The sequence below is a fragment of the Engystomops pustulosus genome, chromosome 4 (genome assembly GCF_040894005.1).
Source record: "Engystomops pustulosus chromosome 4, aEngPut4.maternal, whole genome shotgun sequence".
Lineage (NCBI taxonomy): Eukaryota > Metazoa > Chordata > Amphibia > Anura > Leptodactylidae > Engystomops > Engystomops pustulosus.
In genome coordinates this window covers 128,812,429-128,836,250 of record NC_092414.1, presented here as the reverse complement: position 1 = coordinate 128,836,250, position 23,822 = coordinate 128,812,429, and the positions used below count along the sequence as shown (strand labels likewise).

General features: G+C 38.2%; 1 protein-coding gene across 7 annotated transcripts in view; it reads right to left on the bottom strand.

The window, feature by feature from the left end:
* Positions 1-23,822, bottom strand: part of SFMBT2 (Scm like with four mbt domains 2) — a 148,627-nt gene that overhangs the window by 9,096 nt on the left and 115,709 nt on the right. For all 7 annotated transcript variants that reach the window (XM_072147425.1, XM_072147430.1, XM_072147427.1 and 4 more), the window contains 4 exons: positions 21,657-21,733; positions 20,013-20,152; positions 13,585-13,694; positions 2,448-2,623 (listed from right to left, as the gene is read on the bottom strand). In XM_072147425.1, coding sequence (XP_072003526.1) covers positions 2,448-2,623; positions 13,585-13,694; positions 20,013-20,152; positions 21,657-21,733 — 503 coding nt within the window. The remainder of the gene's footprint in view (positions 1-2,447; positions 2,624-13,584; positions 13,695-20,012; positions 20,153-21,656; positions 21,734-23,822) is intronic.

Sequence of the window (23,822 nt, the reverse complement as noted above, 5' to 3'; positions counted from 1 at the left end):
AGGGATAATTGACACTGAAGATATAAGCAGGCTTCTCATTTTTGATTGTAAAATGAGCCGGAATCGGACATGGGGCACATTTTTGGTGCCCTTTCTATGTAAATTTAGCATATTTGTTCTTTGTGTTTTATAAAAAATGGATTCTAATATACCATTGAAACCATACATTTACGTAAATTATTTAAATAGACACATATGAATATTTTTCTCACTAACAAATCTAACAAATGAAATCATGAAAACCTTTCTGGTTTGGGCAAGTTAGGATTACCAAACTTATTTATATGTACCAAGTGACAGAATCATGAGAGGGAATATGTATTTCTTTCTGAAAAGTAAAGACTTTACATATATTTCATAAGTATTTAGTAACATTGACCTTAAACTGCATGTCTTAGGTCAGTTTTGGATATACTTCCACAAGCTTATTACAATAGTTGGTAGGAATTTGGGTCCATTCTTCCTGACAGAACTGAGCCAAGTTTGTAGACCGAATTGCTCGCACTTACATTTTTCAGGTCCACCCATAAATTTTCAATAGGATTGAGATTAAAGGGGTTTTCTCACCAAACAAGTTTGGTTTTCTCTCCCAGGATGAAACCCTCACAGTTCAGGAGAACAGGGTGTCAGATGAGGTCGATCCCCGAGATGAGTGGAGCAGATGGATGCGCATCTCAGTTCTATTCCATTCATCTCTATGGACTGACGGAGATTGTTCCCCCATTCTCGTGAGCTGTGGGGGTCTCATTATTCAGGCCCCCGCTGATCAGCAACTTATCGCCCAACTTGTTTGGTAGGAAAACCTCTTTAAGGCTTTGTAATGGCCACTCGAAAACATTGAGTTTGTTATCCTTATGCCACTTTGTAAACTGCTTGGCAGTATGACTAGGGTCATTGTCCATTTGAAAGACCCGTTTGCAACCAAGCTTTAACTTTCTGCCTATTTTCAGTATTGCCTATTCAGTATGCATATTTTCAATCAAGGCCTATTCATCCCTGGGACACAGAACATGTCTCCTTCCTGAGTCATATAATGGCTGGAAACTCCCACCTTGTTTGTACTTGCTTATAATTGTTTTTACAGATGAACAGATACCTGGAAATTGCACCCAAGGATGAACAAGACTTCGTGATAATGATTTTTTTAGACGTTTCCATAATGTTACAAGTATGTTTCACGTTTACCTTAAAATATATCAACAGATGTATCTTTAACTCTGATTTTTCCAATAAAGAAACTTCCAAAGATATGACATCATCATATGGGTTGTCCCAAAATGTTCAAAAGCATAATAATCTTAGTGGAGCACATTTATAAAAAGCCTCTGTGCCAGTTTTTTGTCTGATTTTGCGCATTTTTTTGTAAAAACTGATTACACATGTATTTATAAAGTGTCCACAACACATTTGTGTCACGGATGCACTTTAGCTGAAGCGACATACATACATAATATAACAGAATCAATATAATATATACTCAAGTATAAGCCAAAATTTTCAGCACAATTTTTTTGATGAAAAACCACCACTTGGCTTATACTCGAGTATATAAAAAAATAAAGTTAGCACTCACTAATCTTCTCCCCACAGCATGTCCTTGGCCAGCCCGGCAAATTCACATCTATACGATATGCCAACACACAAACTATGATGCGGCAGTGTTGCCACCTGCTTACGTCATAGTTTCTGAGCCGGCAGATTGCATAGTAATGCGTACTAAGGAGGGTGAGTACTAAGTTAATTTCTTTAAGGGGGCTCTCTGCTAGAGATTACATTCATGAGGGGAGACTACTGGACATTTTATCAGAGAGTAAAGGCTGCATTTTCCATGCTAGGCTTATACTCAAGTCAATGCATTTTATTACAGTTTTTTGTGGTAAAATTAGGTGCCTCCGCTTATACGGTATATATTCTATCATATATACTGTAAAGTACAAGTTTGTGTTCCAAACCTACTGAAATTATGTGATCTGTGAAACATTTCTTCTTTCACATTTTAATAAAAGAAAACATAGCACCATAGCAGTTAGAATACTATATTTGCTTCAAATACAGATTTGTTTAATCTTAACAGCTAAAGGGAACAGCACTGGACAATGCAATGTTCTGTACAATAAATTGACAGTATAATGTTACCAAATGCTGCAGCATGTGCTGGTAAAACATGATTACTTGTAACTCAATGTACATGATACATCCCCCACACTGATAGTGTTCACAGACCGTTCATAACAGTGGTAATTCTGTGACTTCTTGCTTCCAGGGAGATTTACTCCTTAATCCAGTGTCAATAAAATATAAATAGTTTCCTATGTCTGTAATTGTTTTTGGTCCATATGCACCTGTCATACAGCTGGAGATGATAAATTTCATTGCAAACAGTGAATGAAGAAGAAATGCTGTTCTTGAATCTTCTACCTAAAGGCACAACGTCTTATGATACTTACTGTATTTGGTTTTTGTGTGTATGGAGCAGTTTTCAGGACATACATCAGTGACAAGTAATTGACTAAACAAATTCGGGCAACATTCCAATTTGGCACACACTTTGCGGCAAAAGTCTGAAACCTGGTCTGATGTGCGGACAATCTTCACAATCGACCTGTAGGTTTTCCCTTTGTATCTGGAGGGGATATAAACATAAAATGCTAAGATTACTTTCTCTATAGATACACACCTGCCTACAGTTCTCTTGAGAACCATTTTCACATGGATGGGATTTCACATAATTGCCAATTATATCCCAGATCACCAGGCAGCTGTACAAATCACATAAGGCAACACAGGTAATAACTCTATACGCTGGTTCTGTAACAAAAGGTATGTTTGTTATGACTATGATTCTTGGTTTAGTATCTATTTCAAATCAATAAATATTTCCTGAAGAATATAATTCTCCTTGAAATCTTAGAAATAGACAGAATGTTATAACAACAATAACTATGAACTGTACAGTAATCTTGCACACATCAAGAGGGTCTCTTCTTCAAATGTACAGTATACTAAGACAACCAGATGTGTCTCAGTGTTTTAATACTGCCTAGCACATGAACAAGTGGACAATGCCACATACTAGTAAAACAAAAAACAGTTTTTTCTTTCATTTTTCTTTTAACCACAGTATTTGAATGCATATTATGCATTTATATACACCTAATGAATATCCCCAGACCTTTTATTGTAGTAACCTATAAAGCCCCCCTTAGGGTTTAGCAGGAAGACATCACAACTTCAGTCCCCCTAGGGGACCAAAAGAGAGTGAAAAAAAGAAAGTTTACCAAATTTTCAACAAAACTATTTTTAAAAATGGTATACAATTTCAAAACATTCCTTTTCCATTTCAACATAGGTAATGATATAAACAATAAAAAAAATTAACATTCTTCGTAGTGTCACAATATGGAGAGTTCTAAAATACTATGTTATCCTGCTGGGATGTTGTTCACCTTGTCTCCCTTGAAAAAAAATGTATAAAAAGCAACGGAAAACCTTCCCATACTTCAGACAAATCATATTGTCATAGAAGACAATTATAAGCAGGATGACCAATCTCAGTGCGTCACCAGGGGGTGACAACCCAAAAAGGACATATTACAGTCTGCTACTGCTCATTAGATGTATGTATGACCCTTCCAAGTTCACCAACAATTATTTATTATCAAATTAATTCTAGATTTCTAGTGAAATTATTATAAGGAACCCCCTAGAAAAATTATTCCTACCATGCATCATTCACTGAAAGCATTCACATTTGTAAACGTCTGGCCACATTTATTACAAAGTGCACAATCAATGACAGTCAATATGAGGGCAGAGAAGCATTAAAAAGCAAAGACTTATTGAATGTTTTGTCCACTGCATGGAACCTGTGACTGGGCTCCAGGGAACCACATCATTCCACAACACCTGAACACACACTTATACCGCATGATATAAGTATGGTAAAAACCTTAAAAAAATTATTCCTAAAAAACCTTTTATAGAGTTGGGCAGAATCTTTTTGAAAACTAAAGGACATTTAGCAGGAGAATGTTTCTTTGCTCTGTGGCAGTTCTATTTAATCAGTTGAAATATTTTCCTAGTATTCCCAAGTCATGTGTTCATATTGCATTAACCTACTTCCAATTTCATAGATTTTCTCTGTGTTTGTGATGTTATTGAACTTGAAAATCTTCCAGCTTATGGCTCTGTAGTCAGCAGGCACTACTCTGCTATCCCTTATCTCTAGGAAATGGATTTTGTGTAATTCAGCAAATGATCTAGTCCTGACATACAATGGGTTTTTTTTAGTTAGGCTTCCATCACAGATACTTTTTGTGGCTTTTTTGTAGTGTAGAAATGCTAGAAACTTCATATGTGTATGGAGTATACTGGCTTTTGCTGAGCTCCAATATGACCCACATTAAGCCCCTTTTACTGATGTCATAAGAGTAGCCTCACTAGTGTACAGAATGGGAGGGGGGATAATAAATGCATTCTCCTAAATTCTAGTTCTTTACTCACCAGTGTCAATTTGAGAGAGAAATAGATTTAAGCAAATAGACATGTGACATATGTAGAATCAAAGGTAATAATTAATAATAATAATAATAATAAATAATAATAATAATACAAATCATTGCACAGGCTGATAGATTGATATAAGATAGATACATTTGATATATAAAGTAGATATGATAGATAAATAGAGGATAGCTATGAAATAGACAGATATACAAATAGATAAATGTGAATCAGATATAATCACATAAATATTTAATTGAAAAATATAATTTGTCAAATAAATAAATAAAGCTATAGGACCAGAACAGAATTTTTTGATGTAGCTGAATAAACAGTAACTTGTGTGCTGTGTAATTTAATCTACTTTAGTCTGAATTGCTGTTTTCATGTTTTTGTCCTTCTAAACACAATTAAGTGAGCTCCAGAGTTATCTGAAATGGCCACTTCTGAGCTTAGTAAACGATCTCTTTAGTGTTGCTAGGAGATTAGAATTTACTGAATAAATCCTGCCTGTACCATAAGCTCCTTACAGTAGACTGTATCAGTAAAATGATTTACCGTTTATTTAATTTACAATTATATCTAGTCTTTGAAGACTGTACAAAATATAATAAACTACAAGCAATGCACAGTTACATTAGCTGAAATAAAATACCTCTACTTTCCGGAAAACTATAATATTGCTAAATTATAATACGGAGAACATCTCAGGTGCTGACACTTATAAAGCCTTTATGTAATGTAAAATGCTGCTCTGAACAGTTGGAGTAAGTGTGGCTGGCAGTAAAATGAGTTTTCTATGCATTATAGTCATTTTAGGAAGCAAGTGTAATCTGTTTTGTTATACATTATAGTTATTGCCGTGCTTTTCCTATGCTAAGAAAATAAAACAAAGGAAATATTCATTAAAGGTTTGAAAACTACAGTAAAATTGGTACTTCACATTGCAACTGTCTGGCACTGTAAGGATTCACAATGTGTTACGATCTGGGTCTAGTTTTGTATTAAAGTGTTGCAACTTACTTGGGTAATCGCAGGCAGGAATTTTGGTCGATAAAGCCAGAGGTCAGCACACAGGATGGATAGCAGTACAGAGGAGCAGACATAAATTGTAGTTAAAGAGGACCTAAATACGTCCGACTGCTAGGGAACTTGTACGACAATCCGACCTCTTATTTGATAAGAGGTCGGATCGTTTAAAACTAAGTATAAAAACACAAATTTTAATACAAATTCAATAAATATAAAGTGGCTGGGGACAGGATGAGGGGGAACTAATTTGTTGGGGGTGTTTTTTCCGGGTGACAGGTCCTCTTTAAGAAGAAGTCGTTGGTCGTTGCACAGAAGATTAGAGGGGGGATGAGGGCAGGTATTGTAGTCAGGAAGAAGCCAGTGGTCATTGCACAGTATAAATCAATCCCAGACAATCGATTACAAGGAAGGATAAAAAAGGATTGGTTTAAATAGGAAGTTCAATCAAGGAATGGGTGGAGCAAAATCAGGTAATCAGGAACTGGAAGATCAAGAACTAGGCCAAGGATCAGCACTGAACTGTCCAGAGAGCTTTATAGCTCAGTTGGTAGAGCTGCAGCCTGGGAGTACACTGGTTTAAATGCTGAAAGTAGTCCCATCCATTCAGGATGGCCTCTGGACATCCTAGGGGCTGGCTTTTCTGGATGTCACTGATAAAAAGCTTTTGTTAGCCCAGGGGCGTGAACATTTTTTTTTTGGTCCCCAAGAATTTTCTTCTGGTCCATTATCCTTCCATTGCAATAGATACTGCAAATGACCTTTTAAAATTCTAGAATGCAAGATTTTATCAACATCATATTCCTCTTCCCCTTGGATCTTTACTGGTGCAGGAGGTGGTTGATTTGTTCCTGGAAAGGGGTTTTCATTGAATGGTTTGAGCAATGACACATGGAACACAAGATGTTTTTTCTGACTGTTAGGAATGTTTTAAACGGAATGCAAGTTGGTTTACTTGAGCAGAAATTTGGAAATGTTCAATGAATCTCTGGCCTAATTTGGGAGAAGGGACATGTGTCTCCAGATTTTTTGTAGATAACCCAACCTTATCACCAACTTTTAGGGTAGGAGGAATGTTTATCTGCCACATTTTTGTTGTTTTCTTGGAATTCTTATAACATTTCTATTAGTTTTTGCTGAGTTTCATGCACTCTTTTTAGTCTGTCAGTAAAAGCAGGAGCAGATGTACAAGATTGAAGTTTAGGAATAAAGCAGCCGAGATAATGTTCCAGAGTTTGGTTAGTCCTATCCGTCAGGCCTTTTGAGGATGAAAAGCAGGAGAAAAATGAACTTTGATTCCTAAGGCTGTACAGAAATCTTTCCAAAATATTGATGTGAAATGCATAAATCTGAAATTACATTGTCAGGAATACAGTGCAGGCTAATTATCTCCTTAACCATAAATACTGCTGTTTGTAGGGATTTGTTTGGTTGGTATAAACTGGGCCATTGTTGTGAGTTGGTCGACAGCAACAAGGATGGTGGTAATTTCTTTTGAAGGAGGAAGATCCACAATAAAATCCATGGAAATTGATCCCCAAGGCCTGAATGGAAGTTGCAGTGATTGAAGAAGACCTAGAGGGGGAGAACTTGGTGTCTTGTTTCATGTACAAGTTACACAGGATGAAACATATTTCTTAACATCATTCTTACAATTGTGCCACCAAAATAAACAGAGCAGAAGTTTATAAGTTTTTATAACTCCTAGATGCCCTGCATGGACTCATGGACCCACTTTGAGACCTCAAGTTGAGCAGATTCAGGGATATATAATCCGTTCTGCTTCCAAAACCACTCTTTCAAGGAAAGATTCACATCCTGAGAAGGGTGATTAAGAAACAAGTCATTTTGGCATCTGTCTTTGAGCATTGTTAAAAGCACTTTGGAGTCAAGTATTTCTAGAAAATTTTTGGAAGGTAAGATGGTTGACTCTGTCTTAGACCCCTCCCTAGGTTCATCAAAAATCCTGGATAAGGTATCAGCCTTGCCATTCCTTGAAACTGGTTGATACGAAAAAATGTAATTTAATCTAGAGAAAAATAAGGCCCATCGTGCTTGTCTTGCAGATAATCTCTTCCTGTGATCAGTTAGGACAGTTACAGGATGAGTATAAGATGTCTCCATTCAGAGAAGGAAATTTTAATGGCCAACAGTTCTTCATTTCCGATGTCATAGTTTCTTTCTGCAGATGACATGGTATGGGAAAGAAAAGCACAATGATGAAGTTGCATCTTGTCACTAACTCTTTGAGATAAAACAGCTCCCACAGCAGAGTCTGTTGTTCCGCGCCGTCTTCTGTCTTCTTTAACATCACGTTGGGCGCCGCCATTGTTCTTCTCCCGTGCAGCGCCTAGTATGACGTCAGCAGCGGCGCGTCATACTAGGCGCCGCACGGGAGAGAACAGTTGCGGTGCCCAACGCGATGTTAAAGAAGACAGAAGACGGAGCAGAAGCAAGAAGAGGAGCCGGGAAGCCAGAAGAGGACCTGCGATGACATCAGGGGAGCTTCGCTGCGCATCGGGGTCACCGGAGGGTGAGTAAATAATTTTTTTTTTTTATTCTGGGCTCACTGTATACTACTGGGGGGACACTGCATACTACTGGAGGGACGCTGTATACTACTGGGGGCATGCTGTATACTACTGGGGGGCAGGCTGGGGTGGCTGTATACTACTGGGGGCATGCTGTATACTACTGGGGGACAGGCTGCATACTGCTGGGGGGCAGGCTGGGGTGGCTGTATACTACTGGGGGCAGGCTGGGGTGGCTGTATACTACTGGGGGCAGGCTGGGGTGGCTGTATACCTCTGGGGGCAGTGCTGTATACTACTGGGGGCAGTGCTGTTTACTACTGGGGGCAGGCTGGGGTGGCTGTATACCTCTGGGGGCAGTGCTGTATACTACTGGGGGCAGTGCTGTATACTACTGGGGTCAGGCTGTATACTACTGGGGGGCAGGGCTGTATACTACTGGGGGCAGGCTGTATACTACTGGGGGCAGGCTGTATATTATAGGGGGCTGGATGGCTATATACTTGGCTGGGTCTGTGACCAATGCATTTCCCACCCTCGGCTTATACTCGAGTCAATAGGTTTTCACAGTTTTTGGTGGTAAAATTAGGGGTCCCGGCTTATACTTGAGTATATACGGTACTTTTAATTCTGGTTCATAGAGATTGTAAAATTGCCCAAAAGAAATAGCAGCACCAGGTAGCAATTCAATACGACAATCATAAGGGCGATGAGGAGGTTATCAGCTTTTTTCTTGCTGTAGACGTCATTGAATTGTTTGTACTGAGGTGGAAACTTGTCTTTCTGAAGAGAAATCTCAGAGGCTTGCATTTGCATTTTGGATAAATAAAATTATATGACAATTGTCCTTGCAGTACAGAAAGTTAACAGACCTTGATTCCCAGTTGATAGAAGGATTATGTATAACAAACCACAGAATTCCTAGAATAAATGGAAACTTGGGAGAAAAAATTAAATGAAAAGTAATAGTTTAGTGATGATCAGGTTCAATACAGACTCCAAGCTCAATTGTCTCCTGGGTTACAGGCCCAGATGATAAAGGTGATCCATCAACTGTCCTAATTGCAATGTTATTGTCAACTACAAACTGTAAGTCCGTGAAATTACCTCCTACACCAGAATCTAACACAACAGAGCATTGCAATGTACGGCTTCCAATAGTGATTTGTATAGGAATGACAAAATGAGATGAATTAACTTTGTCTTGAGTTACAGATGAGTTTAGAAAGTTCAACATTGCTTACTGACTTGCCACTTATGTAGACTAAAGTCTTATTAGCACAGTTAATGGCACAATGTCCAGATTCTCCACAATAAAGACACAGATTTTCAGTATGGCTTTTATCTTTCTCCACTGCAGGGAAAGGTTTTCGGAAGACTTCAATCTGCATAGGTTCAGGTGCTGTTTCAGTCCTATAGTATTAAATGTAAATTGGCTAGAAGAGTAGATAGAATTGTTTCCAAATATCTGCAGCTTTTCATAACTACGTTCTGTAAGTCTCTGATCAATTCACATACACAGTTACTTCGAGGAAGATTATGTAATTTGTTTTCAAACAGTGTAACAATGATTAGGGTAATCAAAAACATGATCTGTAACTTTGGTAAAGGTTTCCAAGTCATTGAGGAGGTCACTGTTCTTTTCCACATAAGGTGAGGCCCATGCAAGAGCTTCATCCATCAGGAGACTGATGATAAACAAAATTTTTTCTTATCAGTGGTAAAAGATGAAGGTTGCATTTCGAAAAATATTGAATTTTGATGGCAGAGGCATGCAGATATTTGGATCTGAGCACTGAATTTGGCTTTGTAGCTCAATTATTTCTCTTGTTGATCCATTACCAAGATTTGCAACATTTTTCCTGATAGGTAACATAAAATTTGTAGCTCAGCCACCTGTTATCTAACAGTGGCCACAACAGACTCTATTGTGGGCAAGATTATTCTGTAACAACCTGGGTCTGCTTTGGTTTCTAAGTTGCAACTTACTTAGGTAATTGCAGGCAGGAATCGTGGTGGATGAAGCCAGAGGTCAGCACACAGGAGGGACTTAGCAGTACAGAGGAGCAGACAGGAATCGTAGTCAGGAGGAAGCCAGTGGTTGCTGCACAGAAGATCAGCATCAGTTTTGGGGAGGCAGGCAGGTATCATAGTCAGAAGGAAGCCGGTGGTCGTTGCACAGTAGAGGTCAATTGCAGGAGAGCAGGAGACAAGCTAGATCACAGGCTGGGAGCACAATAGTTTTGCAAGGAAGGATAAGCAAGGCTGGGTTTAAATAGGAAGTTCGATCAACGAAGGGGTGGAGCAAAACCTGAGAAACAGGAACAAGGAACTGGAAGATCAAGAACTAGGCCAAGGATCAGCATTGAGCTGGCCAGAGAGCTGCATAGAGAGCTGGAAGAACTGCAGTCTGAAACAGTGGAGTCTGCTGGTTTAAATCCTGACACAATTAACAAGTCTAAAACACATGTGGATAATTGCAGGCTGCAAATACAATTCATCTTTTTTTGAAAATTTATAGTATACAATTTTTCTATAGTAAAATGTGCATGCAACTGTTTAAGGTTTGCAGAGATTGGAAGAGGTTTTCCTGGCCAATCAGTTGTGTTACCACGTCAACACATTGGGGGGATTTATCAAGCTTTGTACTTGTGCCAGGAACTGCAACTTTTTACCACCTCCATGCCAAGTGGGTGGGGAGAAGCATGGAGTGGGCTATGCTGTGGAGTGGGCTGACACAAGGGCAGGGCTTGGCGTAAAACTGATCTGGGCACACAGGCCAGAACCTCTTACAATATCTGGGATGACCTGCAGGGAGGGGACTACAGCGCTTGATGTATTCCCCCCATTGTGTTTGCGTGCGTGGTTCCAATACCAGTTGGAAGTTGTAACAGCGGTGGCGATTCACTTTCAGCTATAGAAAATGCAAGGATGCATAAAAAACAATGTCAACATAAACCAGACATTTGGTAAATGTCAGTTATCAAATTATATTGATGTTATAAATATGTGATCGATAAAAAGTAAATTTTGAAAATCGAGAATTTTTCCAAATATTTACTAAATATTAGTTTTTTTTTTAATAAATAAATGCAAAACATATCACCCAAATTTTTCAACTAACATAAAGTGCAATGTGTCATGAAAAAAAAAATAAAAAAATCACGTGGGTATGTTAAAGCGTTCCAAAGTTATAACCTCTTATAGTGACAAATGTCAGATTTTTAAAAAACTGGGAGGTGTCAAAAAGATGCAAAATAGCCAAGTCCTTAAGGGGTTAAATCTTAACAGATTGAAACAATTTCTCTATGATAACATGAAATGGTTTATTCTTCAATGTTAAAGGAGTAAACACAAGTAAATATATGTACCCTGAGCATTCATTCATCATTATTGCATTTGTAGAAACATATATAAAAATCAGTAAATACTATAAATCTGTCAGAAACTGTCACCTACACCACATAATTGATCCTATAAAATATCATTAATGAACTGAGCTGTTTGCAATAAATGTGTCATAAAATGTACAGCTGGCATAGTTTCAAGTGGTCTTGGCGAACGCAGCTAAGTCATGACAATTGTAAAACGATATTACAAGCAAAGGATTAGAGATGAGTAAATCACAGATAAGATACTTAAATCCTATTAAAGGATCTTGGCCAGAAACACCTATTAGGAAATGGCATTATTAGCAGTAATCAGAAGTGTTTCATTAAGAATAGGTCATGGTAAATTAGTTTAATTAGCTTCTCTGACAAATCTGGATGTGGCTCACATGAAATTGATGTTATTTTTTTCTTGTTTTAAGAACAAATTAAAGCTTAGTAGAAAAGAAAACCTGTCAACACACATCGTCCCTGTGTAACCAACCATATGGCATTTACAGGTGGTGTCTTTATATCTATATGGCTATATGGGGACTATAATAAGCAAAACGTTGAAAAACAAGTATAACAAGGTCATCTTTACTGCATAGTTCATGCAGCGATCTTTGACCTATCCAGTAAACGCTGTGTTCTGGAGTACAAACACTTGAAGGTAGAGTTCTAAGAACATACTCAGCATATTATTGATCCAGCGAGATATCTGATTGTCATTTCCTGGAGTCAGGAAGTCACTGGCGTACTTGAGAATCAAAACTGGCAGCAGCTGCTTGAAAATTACTTGGCAGAGTGCCTCTGTTTCAGTGTATTCATCTACCAGTAACAAACTGAACAGACAGAATTCCATAAGCAAAAACCTGTTCATTGTATTATGAGGCTTAAACAGTTTTGCCAATGTAGGATAGATAATAATTAAAATAAAGATAAAAGTAAAATAAAACTATTGGCAGTGGTTACCGAGCACAAATGTGAACTACAACCGGTTACTGAATATTTCTATTATTCAGTGGCCTTTGTAAGTAAACAGAATAAAATTTAATTAAATTATACATCAAGACCAAAATGTGTTCCCTAATGCTTCTTTTTATCCATGTTCTCTCTCCTCCTCTGGAACAACTACAATTAAATAATTATGTGAAATACGGCAACAGTATAAAATAAAGAATAAATATAAAACAAAGGGTATCCCAAGGTAAGACTAAAATCCAATTACCCTAACACCATAAATAACAATGACATGCACACTATTACTGAAAAAAAATCACTGGTTTTATACAGCAGAAACCCAATGCTGTGGGACATGATTTGTGACAACTCCCATCACCAACCATTAACCTTGCCCTTAAGTCCCATTGTTGTGTATGATTTATATTTGGGGAAAAAAACAAAAAAAACTCTCCACACCCCTTCTGGTGTAGGAAAAAAATAGAATGGGTTGTGCATAAATTAGCAACGTTAAAAAAAATCAGATGCTAGATTTAACACCCTCTAAAATACGGTAAACAAAAACAAGTCCAAATCCCCCAAAAAATAAAACAGGCACACATTCCCTGACTTTAGATAAATAACTCCCAAAATACTATAACAGCTATAAAATCCCATGTAGTGAAATGCAAATTCATTATATTTTGGATCTTACAAAGACCTCAAGGGTTAATAGAATTGTAGCTATTTGGTACATTTATGTTGGAAGAGTCCTACACAGTAATGACAGTAACCTTGTCAGCAGAGATTCTGGCATATATAGTTCTATTATTAATTGAGTCTGTGTTATCTCAGCCCACCCCAGAAGAACTGCCCGGCAGTCAATTATAGACTTACATACTACAGCAGTCTTACATGCAGGGTTATATGCTAACAAAGTGTCTACTAGAATACTACATAAAACAGAAATTTGTCATAATTGCTATGCATTGACATAAAACTAGCACTGAAATATCCGACCTGATATCTGATATGCTTCAGTGCTCCATTAATTAGCGTTTAATACATAAGCCCAGCATGTTCTTGGATTACTTGTCATTGTTGAACCAGGATTCATTTGTTCTAAGCACTGCTGACTTCACATAACAGTGCACAAGACTGAAGCTCCAGAAAGAATAATGACCTGTGTGAATTAGCAACGGATTACTTACTTGGCTTTGAGTGTTTCTTCCTGGAAATTCCATGATGTGTCTTCCACTAACTGTAACTCTCGTAAGACCCTTCCAGGTTTGTAGGCAGCATTAATAACCATAGTGAGGACCTGCCGCAAATATAAAACAAGTTAGTATCTTTACTTCTGCCAGTTTTATTATTTAAAATCTATATAAGCGGATGGCAGGTATTGAGTAATATAAAACAAGTAAAGTTTGGACGTTTTTACTACACTACCATGAAACATTTCATTCCTTCACAGATTTGTCCATCATTATTACACCGAGCACCATTAATTCCATGGTTTTCTACATTCAATAAGTGGTTCAAAAACATAAAGAGGAGTACAAAAAAGGAGTAACCTGTCATTTTAGCCTTATCTGCCCATTCCCCTAATTACTTTCATCATACCCCTCTACACCGTCTAGAAGTAAAACTGTAATATAACATTTGGATGGAGATGCAGAATAGCCTTTAAAAAAAAGTGTACTTAATGAATTTGGTGCTAGGTCTTTTTCTGTTCATTTGCATCATTCAGCATTACTGTGCCATAGAGAAACTTATTTAGACTTCACTACCTCGGCAGACTGATCTACTGGCTGAGAAATGTAAACTAAATCTACAAAGTGCTCTAATTAGGTCATAAATTTCATACGGCATACTGAGAATATTTCCCAAAGCAAATGTAGTATATTCAATTCACGGGTGAGTGAATCTAAACCAATTACATCTGTATGCATTGTAGACTGGCATTCACTATTCACCAAGAAGCATCTGCTAATTTATTTTTATTGTTGTATCAGCTCTAGAATGAAATGAATATCCTAATAACGTCCTCATACAATGAGGCACAGTCATAACATGAAAACTGAAAACTGCAGCCGCCCAAGAGGTTTAGTCCAAAAATTTGATAAAGTCTTAAAACAAATCTAAACCTCTTTTTGATCCAAAATGGTGTACTGTTCACTGTTAACGTGGCCACCTTTTGGCTACCACATAGGGTCACTTTCTTTTTCTGACTTGTAACTCTGACTAGTAATATAAAAGAGTAGAAATATAACACAATAACTATAAATCTAGATTAAGTTGCCATTAAAGAATTTGGGAAGGCTAAATGACTCCTTATGGCAAGATGTACTGAGATTTTGGTTGTTACTGAACACACCCAGGAAAAAAAAACAGCTGCAGAGAATTGGAAACATCACTGAACATAAGTAAAAACTGTAGCTCTAGTATTCTGTTGTTACCATATTTTTCAGACTATAAGGCGCACTGGAGTATAAGGCGCACCATCAATAAATGCCTGCTAAAACGTCTAGTTTCATATATAAGGCGCACCGGATTATAAGGCGCACCTTATTATAAGGATGAATGACCAACAGGAGGCAGACCTGTGCACAGTTCAAGGCGCTGTTGTCTGTAAGTACGGATCATATATAAGGCGCACTGGACTATAAGGATGTTTTGCGTGCCTTATAGTCCGAAAAATACAGTATGTTAATTTATTGGGAAATTCTCGCAACTGGAAGCATGTGTTTGCACTTAGGTCCAAGATCAGCTTTTTACAGAAAAAAGTTCTGAAAGAGGAAAATTGGGAATGCAAGCTGCCTAATCCTGCCTGTATTTCACTGCTGTGATAGTTGCAATTCTTTTTTTTAACATTTAAGAGGTAAAGCAAAAAAAGAAATTTAGAATATATCTAAGGATGTTATTAGTACACCAAAGCTGTAAAAGATTTCCTTTTCTGGTCACGGTGGGGAGAAGAGCTTTACTTAGGCTTGCAGTCAGTGTGCCGGTAGCTCAGGCAGACTTTAGGCTAAATTAAAACAGTGATAGACCTGTAAAACATGGCTCACAGTGAAAGATCTAGCATAACTAGATGAAGCTGCCCCAGGCCCCATGACTAGGATGATTAAGATAAACTTGCATATAGAAAGATTATTCAAGGTTTTCAATGCTTATAACATGATTTTTGAGTGGCACCATTGGAAAGGTCATGACTAGATGCTGTTTAGGGTGGGAAAAACAACCGACAGGTTCTCTTTAAAAAGCATTTGTATCATTGATCGCATTTAGGCACATACTGAATGTATCTTTCTTGTTATTTCGTAAACTTTTTGCAGACTGGTTACTGAAACTATTGCTAATGTTCTATGTCTATGGGTCCCATTGCCTGATATAAAAACTACATAATTATTTGCAGAGTTGAACTTTGGCTAATCTCACAAAAAGTTGTAAAATATTGAGGCCAAATTCCATTGTACTGCCATGACATTTGCTTTTTATTAAGAGACACTATATACAAATTGCTCTCATTTTTACAGTATAGTATCATAAAATTATAATTAGAATCCATACGATGACTATCAAAATCATATTTAGCAGTAAGAAATCCACCACAGAATAATCTTGCACCAAAAAGTATAACTGATAATCATAACATCAAAAGTTTCAGCTTAGAATATAGCATGCTTAGACAAAATGAGTAGCGGTATTCATTTCTGCCTTCATACTGCCGGTCCCAAGCCAAGGATTTAAACCTGACCATAAAATAGGTGGCTCAAGAGCAAAGCCTGTAAAAAGAACATTGAGATTCAATGGCAAAATATTATTTATGAAACTATAAATGATTCACACTTGAAGCTGCTCTTCGTAATAACCATTACTTACAAAAGGCACCATCATAATGAAAATAGAAGAAAATGTAGAGGAAAGCGTGATGAACAGCCATAAAAAAATCTCTATCTTAAAGGAAACCTACCACTTGAAGTGGCAGGTTTCAGATGGAAATACCGAGCACCAGCACAGGGTGAGCTGGTGCCGGAGCTTATTTTTGTTAGTGTTTTAAACCGCTGTATCGCGGTTTAAAACACTTTTTAAACTTTATATCCGGCGCAGGGAGGTACGCGCTCGTAGAGCTACGGCACAGAGCGTTAAGGGGTTAATAGATAAAATGGATACAACATATGACAATCTCAATAGTCTATATGCATTGTTTTAGCTTGTAATAAGGCCGGTCATAAAGTTCTTTATTAATCATCAGACCTCTAATTAAAGGCACCAATCTTCCTCTCTGGAGTTCGGAAAATACTGTTGGCATACACACATATATATATATATATATATATATATATATATATATATATATATATATATATTTATTTATTTATAAGCCTATATTTTTTGCAGGTGCTGCCTTCTTTTTTTCTGTTATCTACCATAAATTCCCCTCCATAGGATCATATCAATCAAATGTAAATAGTGGTGTATGTGATATAGCAGTGGTGGCGAACCTATGGCACAGGTGCCAGAGGCGGCACTCAGAGCCCTTTCTGTGGGCATCCCGGCCATCACCCAAGAACACCAGACAGGACTCAAAGAATCCTCCTGCAGTTCCAAGCAACTTAAAATATGCTGTTTTCAGTCATATATTTAAGTGATTATTACTTCGCTACTTGGGTATGTATGAAGCGGGAGAATGAGTAGACAGGGCTGAATTATCTTTGGGACACTGGAAAGAAGCTACAATGATTCAAATTTTCCATCTTGTCCTGAGGAGGCCAATATGAATGAACGTTGTTGAAGAACAGGGAGCAATAAGTTACTGCTTTAATTTTTGGTTGGCACCTCACAATAAATAAGCGGGGTTTTGGGTTGCAGTTTGGGCACTCGGCCGCTAAAAGGTTCGCCATCACTGTGATGGGAGAAGAGCAGGGAAATCTAATGCAACATGACTATTTAACTACATAGGTCTCACATATTTCCTGCCTGCCTAATACCATAATAATAATCTTTATTTATATGGCGCCATCATATTCTGTAGAGCTTTACAAATCATAGGGGACACATACAAATAAAATAAACCATTACAGAGTACAAACAGTCATATAGAACAATAGTAATGAGGGCCCTGCATGCAAGAGCTTACAGGCTGTGAGGATGAGGGGGTGACACATGAGGTATAGGAGATTGTATAATGGTCCAACCATTCTTTATAAGGGAACAGAGTAAAATAATTTATTAAATAAAATGCTGCTTGAACCAGCCATCAGCCACCATCTTTTATACAAAGTTCAAAGTCAATCGGACTGCAGAGAAGCCTGGATATTTTTTCTGGTGGAGGATATAGGATGGGTTAGTAAAGAGAGTTGAAATTTCATGTGGTTAGAGAGTGTGATAGCCTTGCCTAAAGAGATTGGTTTTAAGAGCAAGTTTGGAGGTTGGGTATTAGTCTGAAAGGTCGGGGATTGGCATTCCAAAGAATTGGTACAGTTCAGATGTCCTGGAGATGTGATGGAGAGTTGTGGATTAAGGTGGAGATTAATCTAAGATCGTTGGCAGATCAAAGAGCCCAGGCTGGGCGGTAGACTGAGATGAGAGCAGAGAGATAAGGAGGTGCAGCATTATGCAGAGCTTTGTGGTTGAAGTTGATTATCTTAAACTGTATTCGGAAGGAGACAGGCAACCAGTGCAGTGACTGGCACAGACTGGAGGCATCCGTGTAGCGTTTCTGTCTGAAAGGCTGTGCATTAAACGGGTATTCTCATCTGGGCATTCAATTTCATTAATCTGCCATATATACACATTTCTTCAATTAGATGTTATTAAAAAATGTATCTGTGTTAAGATTATTTCTCATAAATGTAGTCATATGGTTCCTTAGAAACAAAAGGTTTTTGTATATGAAATGTCCGGGAGTTACTGCATGTCTCACAGTAACCCACAGTCCTGCTGAAGCCAGGTGGTCAGGCAGGACTCAATAATGCATGTCTGGCCACTGCTGCCGAAATGTGAGGTGGCCATATCTGAGGAAGCCATCTCTTTTCTAAGGGACAACATGGCTACATTTATGAGAACTTATCTTCACACACTTCATGGAAAATGAATTAAATTAAATGTGAATACCCATATAGGAATACCCCTTTAAGAATAGATTGGATATCCAACGAGTCATCCATCAGTTCACGCTTCCAAGAAGGTAACTACAAATTGCTATCCAGATGGTATCGGGTTCCAACCAGACTAAATAGCATGTTTCCGGAGGCGGACCCAACTTTCTGGAGGTGCAGGGTGCAGGAGGGCATGTTCCTTCACATTTTCTGGTCATGCCCCACTTTGACTTCTTTTTGGGATGCAGTCCAATCCACGATTAGGCAGATTGATGATTACTCTCTGCCTCTCAATGCGGCTCTCTTCCTTCTTCAGCATAGCAAGATCTCTCTCCAGGTATACAAGCGCTCACTCCTTAGTTTCCTTGTTATGGTGGCAAGATCATGTATTCCCCTTTTGTGGCGTCAAACGGCCGCTCCTTCTGTGTCCCTCTGGCTTTCGAAGGTCAATGAAATAATGCTCATGGAAGAACTCACTGCCTCAATTCATGATACGTTTGAGAAATTCCACAAGACCTGGCTTCCCTGGACTCAGTTCAGGCAATCAAACGTATACAGGTCTCTCCTGGCCTCCGGCGAATAGTCCGCCCACCAGCATAGACACCCTTCCAATGGCAGCCCAGGCTGTCTGGAGATTCCTCCCCACCCATCCCTGCATGAGACAGGGTTTCCTGCCCCCCCTACCCCTTTTTCTCTTTTTTTTCTTTTTTCATCCCTTGCTCTCTCTCTTCTCTCTCTCCCCTTCTCTCCCTCTCCCCCTCTCCTTTGTCCTCTCCCTTTAAAGTGGATAAAGTGTGCAGACTTTCTCTCAAGACGTTGGTGCTCCTGGAGAACTGCTGAAGAAAACAAGTTTGGGGCATGTACCACTATGTGCTTTAATTTTTTGTATCGCCAAAAGAGCTTTGACCTGGAATCCACAAGATATTTAAAGGTCTTTTTGGTATGTGGCACCAAGGCATAAACAGCAGACCCTTTCAGCCCTCTTAGTTGTAAAGCATAAAAAGGATTGGGCACTGCCAGTTAAGTATGTGGGGCATACTTTAATCAGTGTGTTTGGAAACGATTATCCTGTTGAAAACATATACAGGCTTTAGGTAATACCCAAGAGTTTATAGGTATTGAAAGCTGAAAAAAATGCATTTTAGGGGACCTTAAAGGAACAGGAAGTAGTCCTTCAAGGTCCAACCTGTCACCAGATGTGACCCTGTTAATCTACTAGCCCTGGGATTTTTATAAAAAACTGCTAAACAATTAAAATGCTTCTCTAGTCTTACATTTTTCTAGAAACAGATTTACCCTTTTGCAACATTTTTGTGCAAAAATTTGCAACAATTTAGAAAAATAAAGTTGCATCCTCCACATAGTAACAAACATGGTAGAATAACAAGTGCGGGTCCAATTTAATACAACGAAAAAACCCCTATGACAAATTAGACTGAGAAACATGTCAAAAGTGAATATCGACTGACAGGAAAAGGAGAGAGAAAAGATAAATTTCCCCAATTGTATTTAATTGGCACAGTAAATGGAGAACATACCTCTTTAAGAACCAGCACACACTTGCCTGGACCCACTGACTGAGGTAGTTCTGCTATCCTGCCTTTATTTAAATATGGCCCTGAAAAGCAGCGATGATTTATAAACAGCTGAGGGCAGCAATATTTTCCATTGGTTGTTCCTAAACAAAAAGAGAAGTATAAATCTTTTATAAAGAACCTGCATTTCTGTATATAAAATTTATCTATTGTATATTAAAACATACCCATATTTTACATATATAAATTCTCTAGTTCACATTGTTAGAGGACAGAGCACCGAGATACTGGAATTTCATGTCCTTCTTTGTGTTTAGAACTAGAACAGATGTTTAAAGTGTCTGAATTTGAACAAGATTCTTTGTATTTATTACATTTTTGGACAAAAATCACGGGTTTTGATCTTTTGACATGCTGCCAAAGAATATCTACTCAGAGGATATAAGAATAATTTTTTTCTTTATTAAAGGGAATCTACCACAGTAATGCAGTATCTAAACCAAACATACCTGCTGTTAGGAGTTTAGATACTGTTGTCGGATAATATTTTCCTTAGACATAAAAGCATTAAGTTAGTCCAGAAAATGTCTTTAGACAATATCCAAACTAGGTTTGGTCGCTCTGCCCCGGCGCTCAAACAGGTGATGGGCGATCTTCACGACTACTAATATTGCACACCTCTCCTCTAGCGTGCATCTGATTCCAGCTACTTCCTCCCCTTTCTGAGAGGTGTGTGACATCAGGAAGAGGAGGGAATGGATTACTTTTACTGCACACTGTGGGCGTGGCTTATTAGGAGCCAAGGTGCTCCGAGGGCCATCTTCTGGAAAGGGAGGGGGTGGCTGGAATGTGATGCACGCTAGAGGCACGGATAATTACTAGTCTTGATGAGTGCCGAGCCCATGTGGGAGTGCCGGGCAAACCTAATTTGCATATTGTCTAAAGATGTATTATGGACTAACGAAATGCTTTTTTTGCCTAAAGAAGTTATGATTTGTCAGCAGTATCTAAACCCTAAACAGCAAGGAACGTTCTGACCCAAGACATGTTTTTCCCACAGTATTTACAAACCTACCCTTACTAGTGTTCTACTTATGCCATAACTAACCAATGTAACTAAGCAATCTGCATTTTTTGGCAGTGACATTTACAATAGACTACAATACTTTATGGTGTGCTGTGTGTGCCTATTTTTCTATTCTTTCCATTTATTTACACAGCTGAACATCTTAAAAAGAATGAGCATAAATAACATGATAAAGGATCATTCTAACTTTTCATTGGGTCATGACAAAGGTTATCTTGAAAACTTGAAAAGGAATCATTTTTATTAAAGGGAGTTGGTAATGACTGAATGAAAATGTTTGCATTGTAAATAATGGCAAAAATAATTAAATTTATTATTTATGTTTTCAAAACAGATGAAGATTTAAGATTTAATTGCTATTTTCACATCTACTTTTTATTCCACTGTCAATTACCCATCAACAAATAAATTCATACCAGACAATGAAGTGACATACAAAGTATTTGGATGTAATAGCATAATGAAATACAGCTTTCTGCGTGCTGCTGTGCTAGAAGAAATCAATACCTGTCAACATCAGAAAATAACTAAGACTTGTAAATAGAAGACGCATAATGTACCTGTTGAGTAGCTGTCACTTTGAGGGAATGGACAAGGATCATGAGGTATTTTCTCCACAGGCACTGAGGACGGCAACCTGGAAAACAAGACATATTTTAAATTTGTATTTTTAACATTAGCAATACAAATAAGTTATTTATTTTATTATGTTATTACTATATATGTATATTGTGCAAGCACACTATACATTACTGCAAACTTATTTTAAAATAGGTTCTGCCTTTATAACAGCTATGCATTGTATCCAGTCTTTGTAATAATCTACTCTTAAGGGGAGACGGTTGCTCCATTAGGCTACATCGATTGATGGATAGATGTAAAATGGTTTTAACCCCTCAACAACTTGGCCAATTTGCACCGTCCTGAAACGGACAATTTTTTCAAATTTGACATGTGTAACTATAAGTGGTTATGACTTCAAAGCACTTTTTTTCTCGTGACACTTTGTACTTTGTATTTGTTGAAAAATTTGGGTGATGTGTTTTGCATTTATGTATTAAAAAAACTAATATTTATTTGAAAAATTCAAAATCTTTTACTTTTTGGACACATTGAGGCTCATTTACTAAGGGCCCCGCGCACCGCACTTTCGGCGGACATCCCAACGATTTCCATTTTGCACCGCTGGGACAGGGATTTAAAAGGGGTTTTTGGCACACGCGATAGGATTTTGGCACAATTGCGCCGCCTTTCATGCAACATAAATTGGGGGGCAGGCCGTCAGACGATCTGACGGATTCGGACAAACCGCGGGATTTAACTTCAAAATTGTTTTGCAAGCTAAGCACTTACATGCACTTTCGGGAACTCCGAGGGCCCGGGTAAGTGAATGTGCCCCATTGAGACACATTTACTTTGAAATCCGGAAAATGCACTAAGAGTGCTTTTTCCATGTATAATGCTGCATGCGGCGATTCACTAAGATTGTGCAGCAGAAATCACAAATTTTGTCACTTTATAATTTTTGTGGTGCACCTTTAACATAGGGCGTGTGACACAATTTGCTCGTTTTTTCATGCTCATATTGAGCTAATACAGTGCAATACAAATGTATAATGTGTTATATAATCCACTGAGCATCAGGAGACAGGTCCCGCCTTCCAAAGGACATTGCGCAGCCCCAGGGGCACTCGTCGGACAGAGCGGGGGGTTCGAGCCACATTGGGGTTAAAACCTGTGATCGGATATATAGCTGACACCTGCAGCTTCTGGCTCTGGCTCCACTTGTGAGTTGGTGCCAGAAGCAGGACATAATAGTAGGGCACAGGCCGGGAAGTTACCTCAACTTTTGCCATACTACTATGTCCACCATCACGAATGGGTTAAAGAGGAGTCTGCCACCAACCAATCCTAAGAGTAAAAGTGGCATTATTTAGGGGACTTTATAATCTATCCAGACATCCTTGTTTTAATCCTACTATCTGTCATTTTTGAAAAAAATGAAAGTTTTATCTCAATGCAAATTAGCATCTCAGTGCACCAGGTATGTGGCTGTTTATACTGTTCAGACGAGAAGCTCTTCCAAGGTGCACAAAGAAGCTAATTTGTATAAAAATAAAAATGTAACATTTAAAAGGGTTTACACATGAAGACAATATTCTTAAATATACTCAGCATAACAAAATAACACATTCTCTTATTGACTGTTATGAACAAAAATACAGCATTTCACAGATATAATTCGAACCTGTCTCTATTAGTCGTGGTGTATACAATTTTGGTTGCCCCAGTATCTGACCCCAATTAATAAGTCTAGGGTTGGGCATGGCAGATTGTTCTCCTCTCTGATGCAGCAGTGAGCTCCTCTCTGCATTGGCCTCTCTCCTCGCATTCCAAGATGAGCGCACACACACACACACAGAGACTTCCAGCCAGCAAGCAGCAGCATGAGGAGAGTAAAGGCAGATAAAGTCTTTATCCAAGGGAGGGGGAGGAGGCACAACAAAGCTGACAGTGTATGTTATGACACAGCAGAGCTGAGAATGTCATGTGTAATATGCATCTAATGGATCTCAGCATCACTCATCTCTGATCTGTCTCATCTCTATTTCTATGTGTCAGATACTAGTGATTGTTCAGAAGCTAAATGAAAGTGTATATAAATCTGCACCTTAAAGCCCAAAGTAACAAGAAGTTGAAGGAGTGGCACAGCGATAGTCTGGATT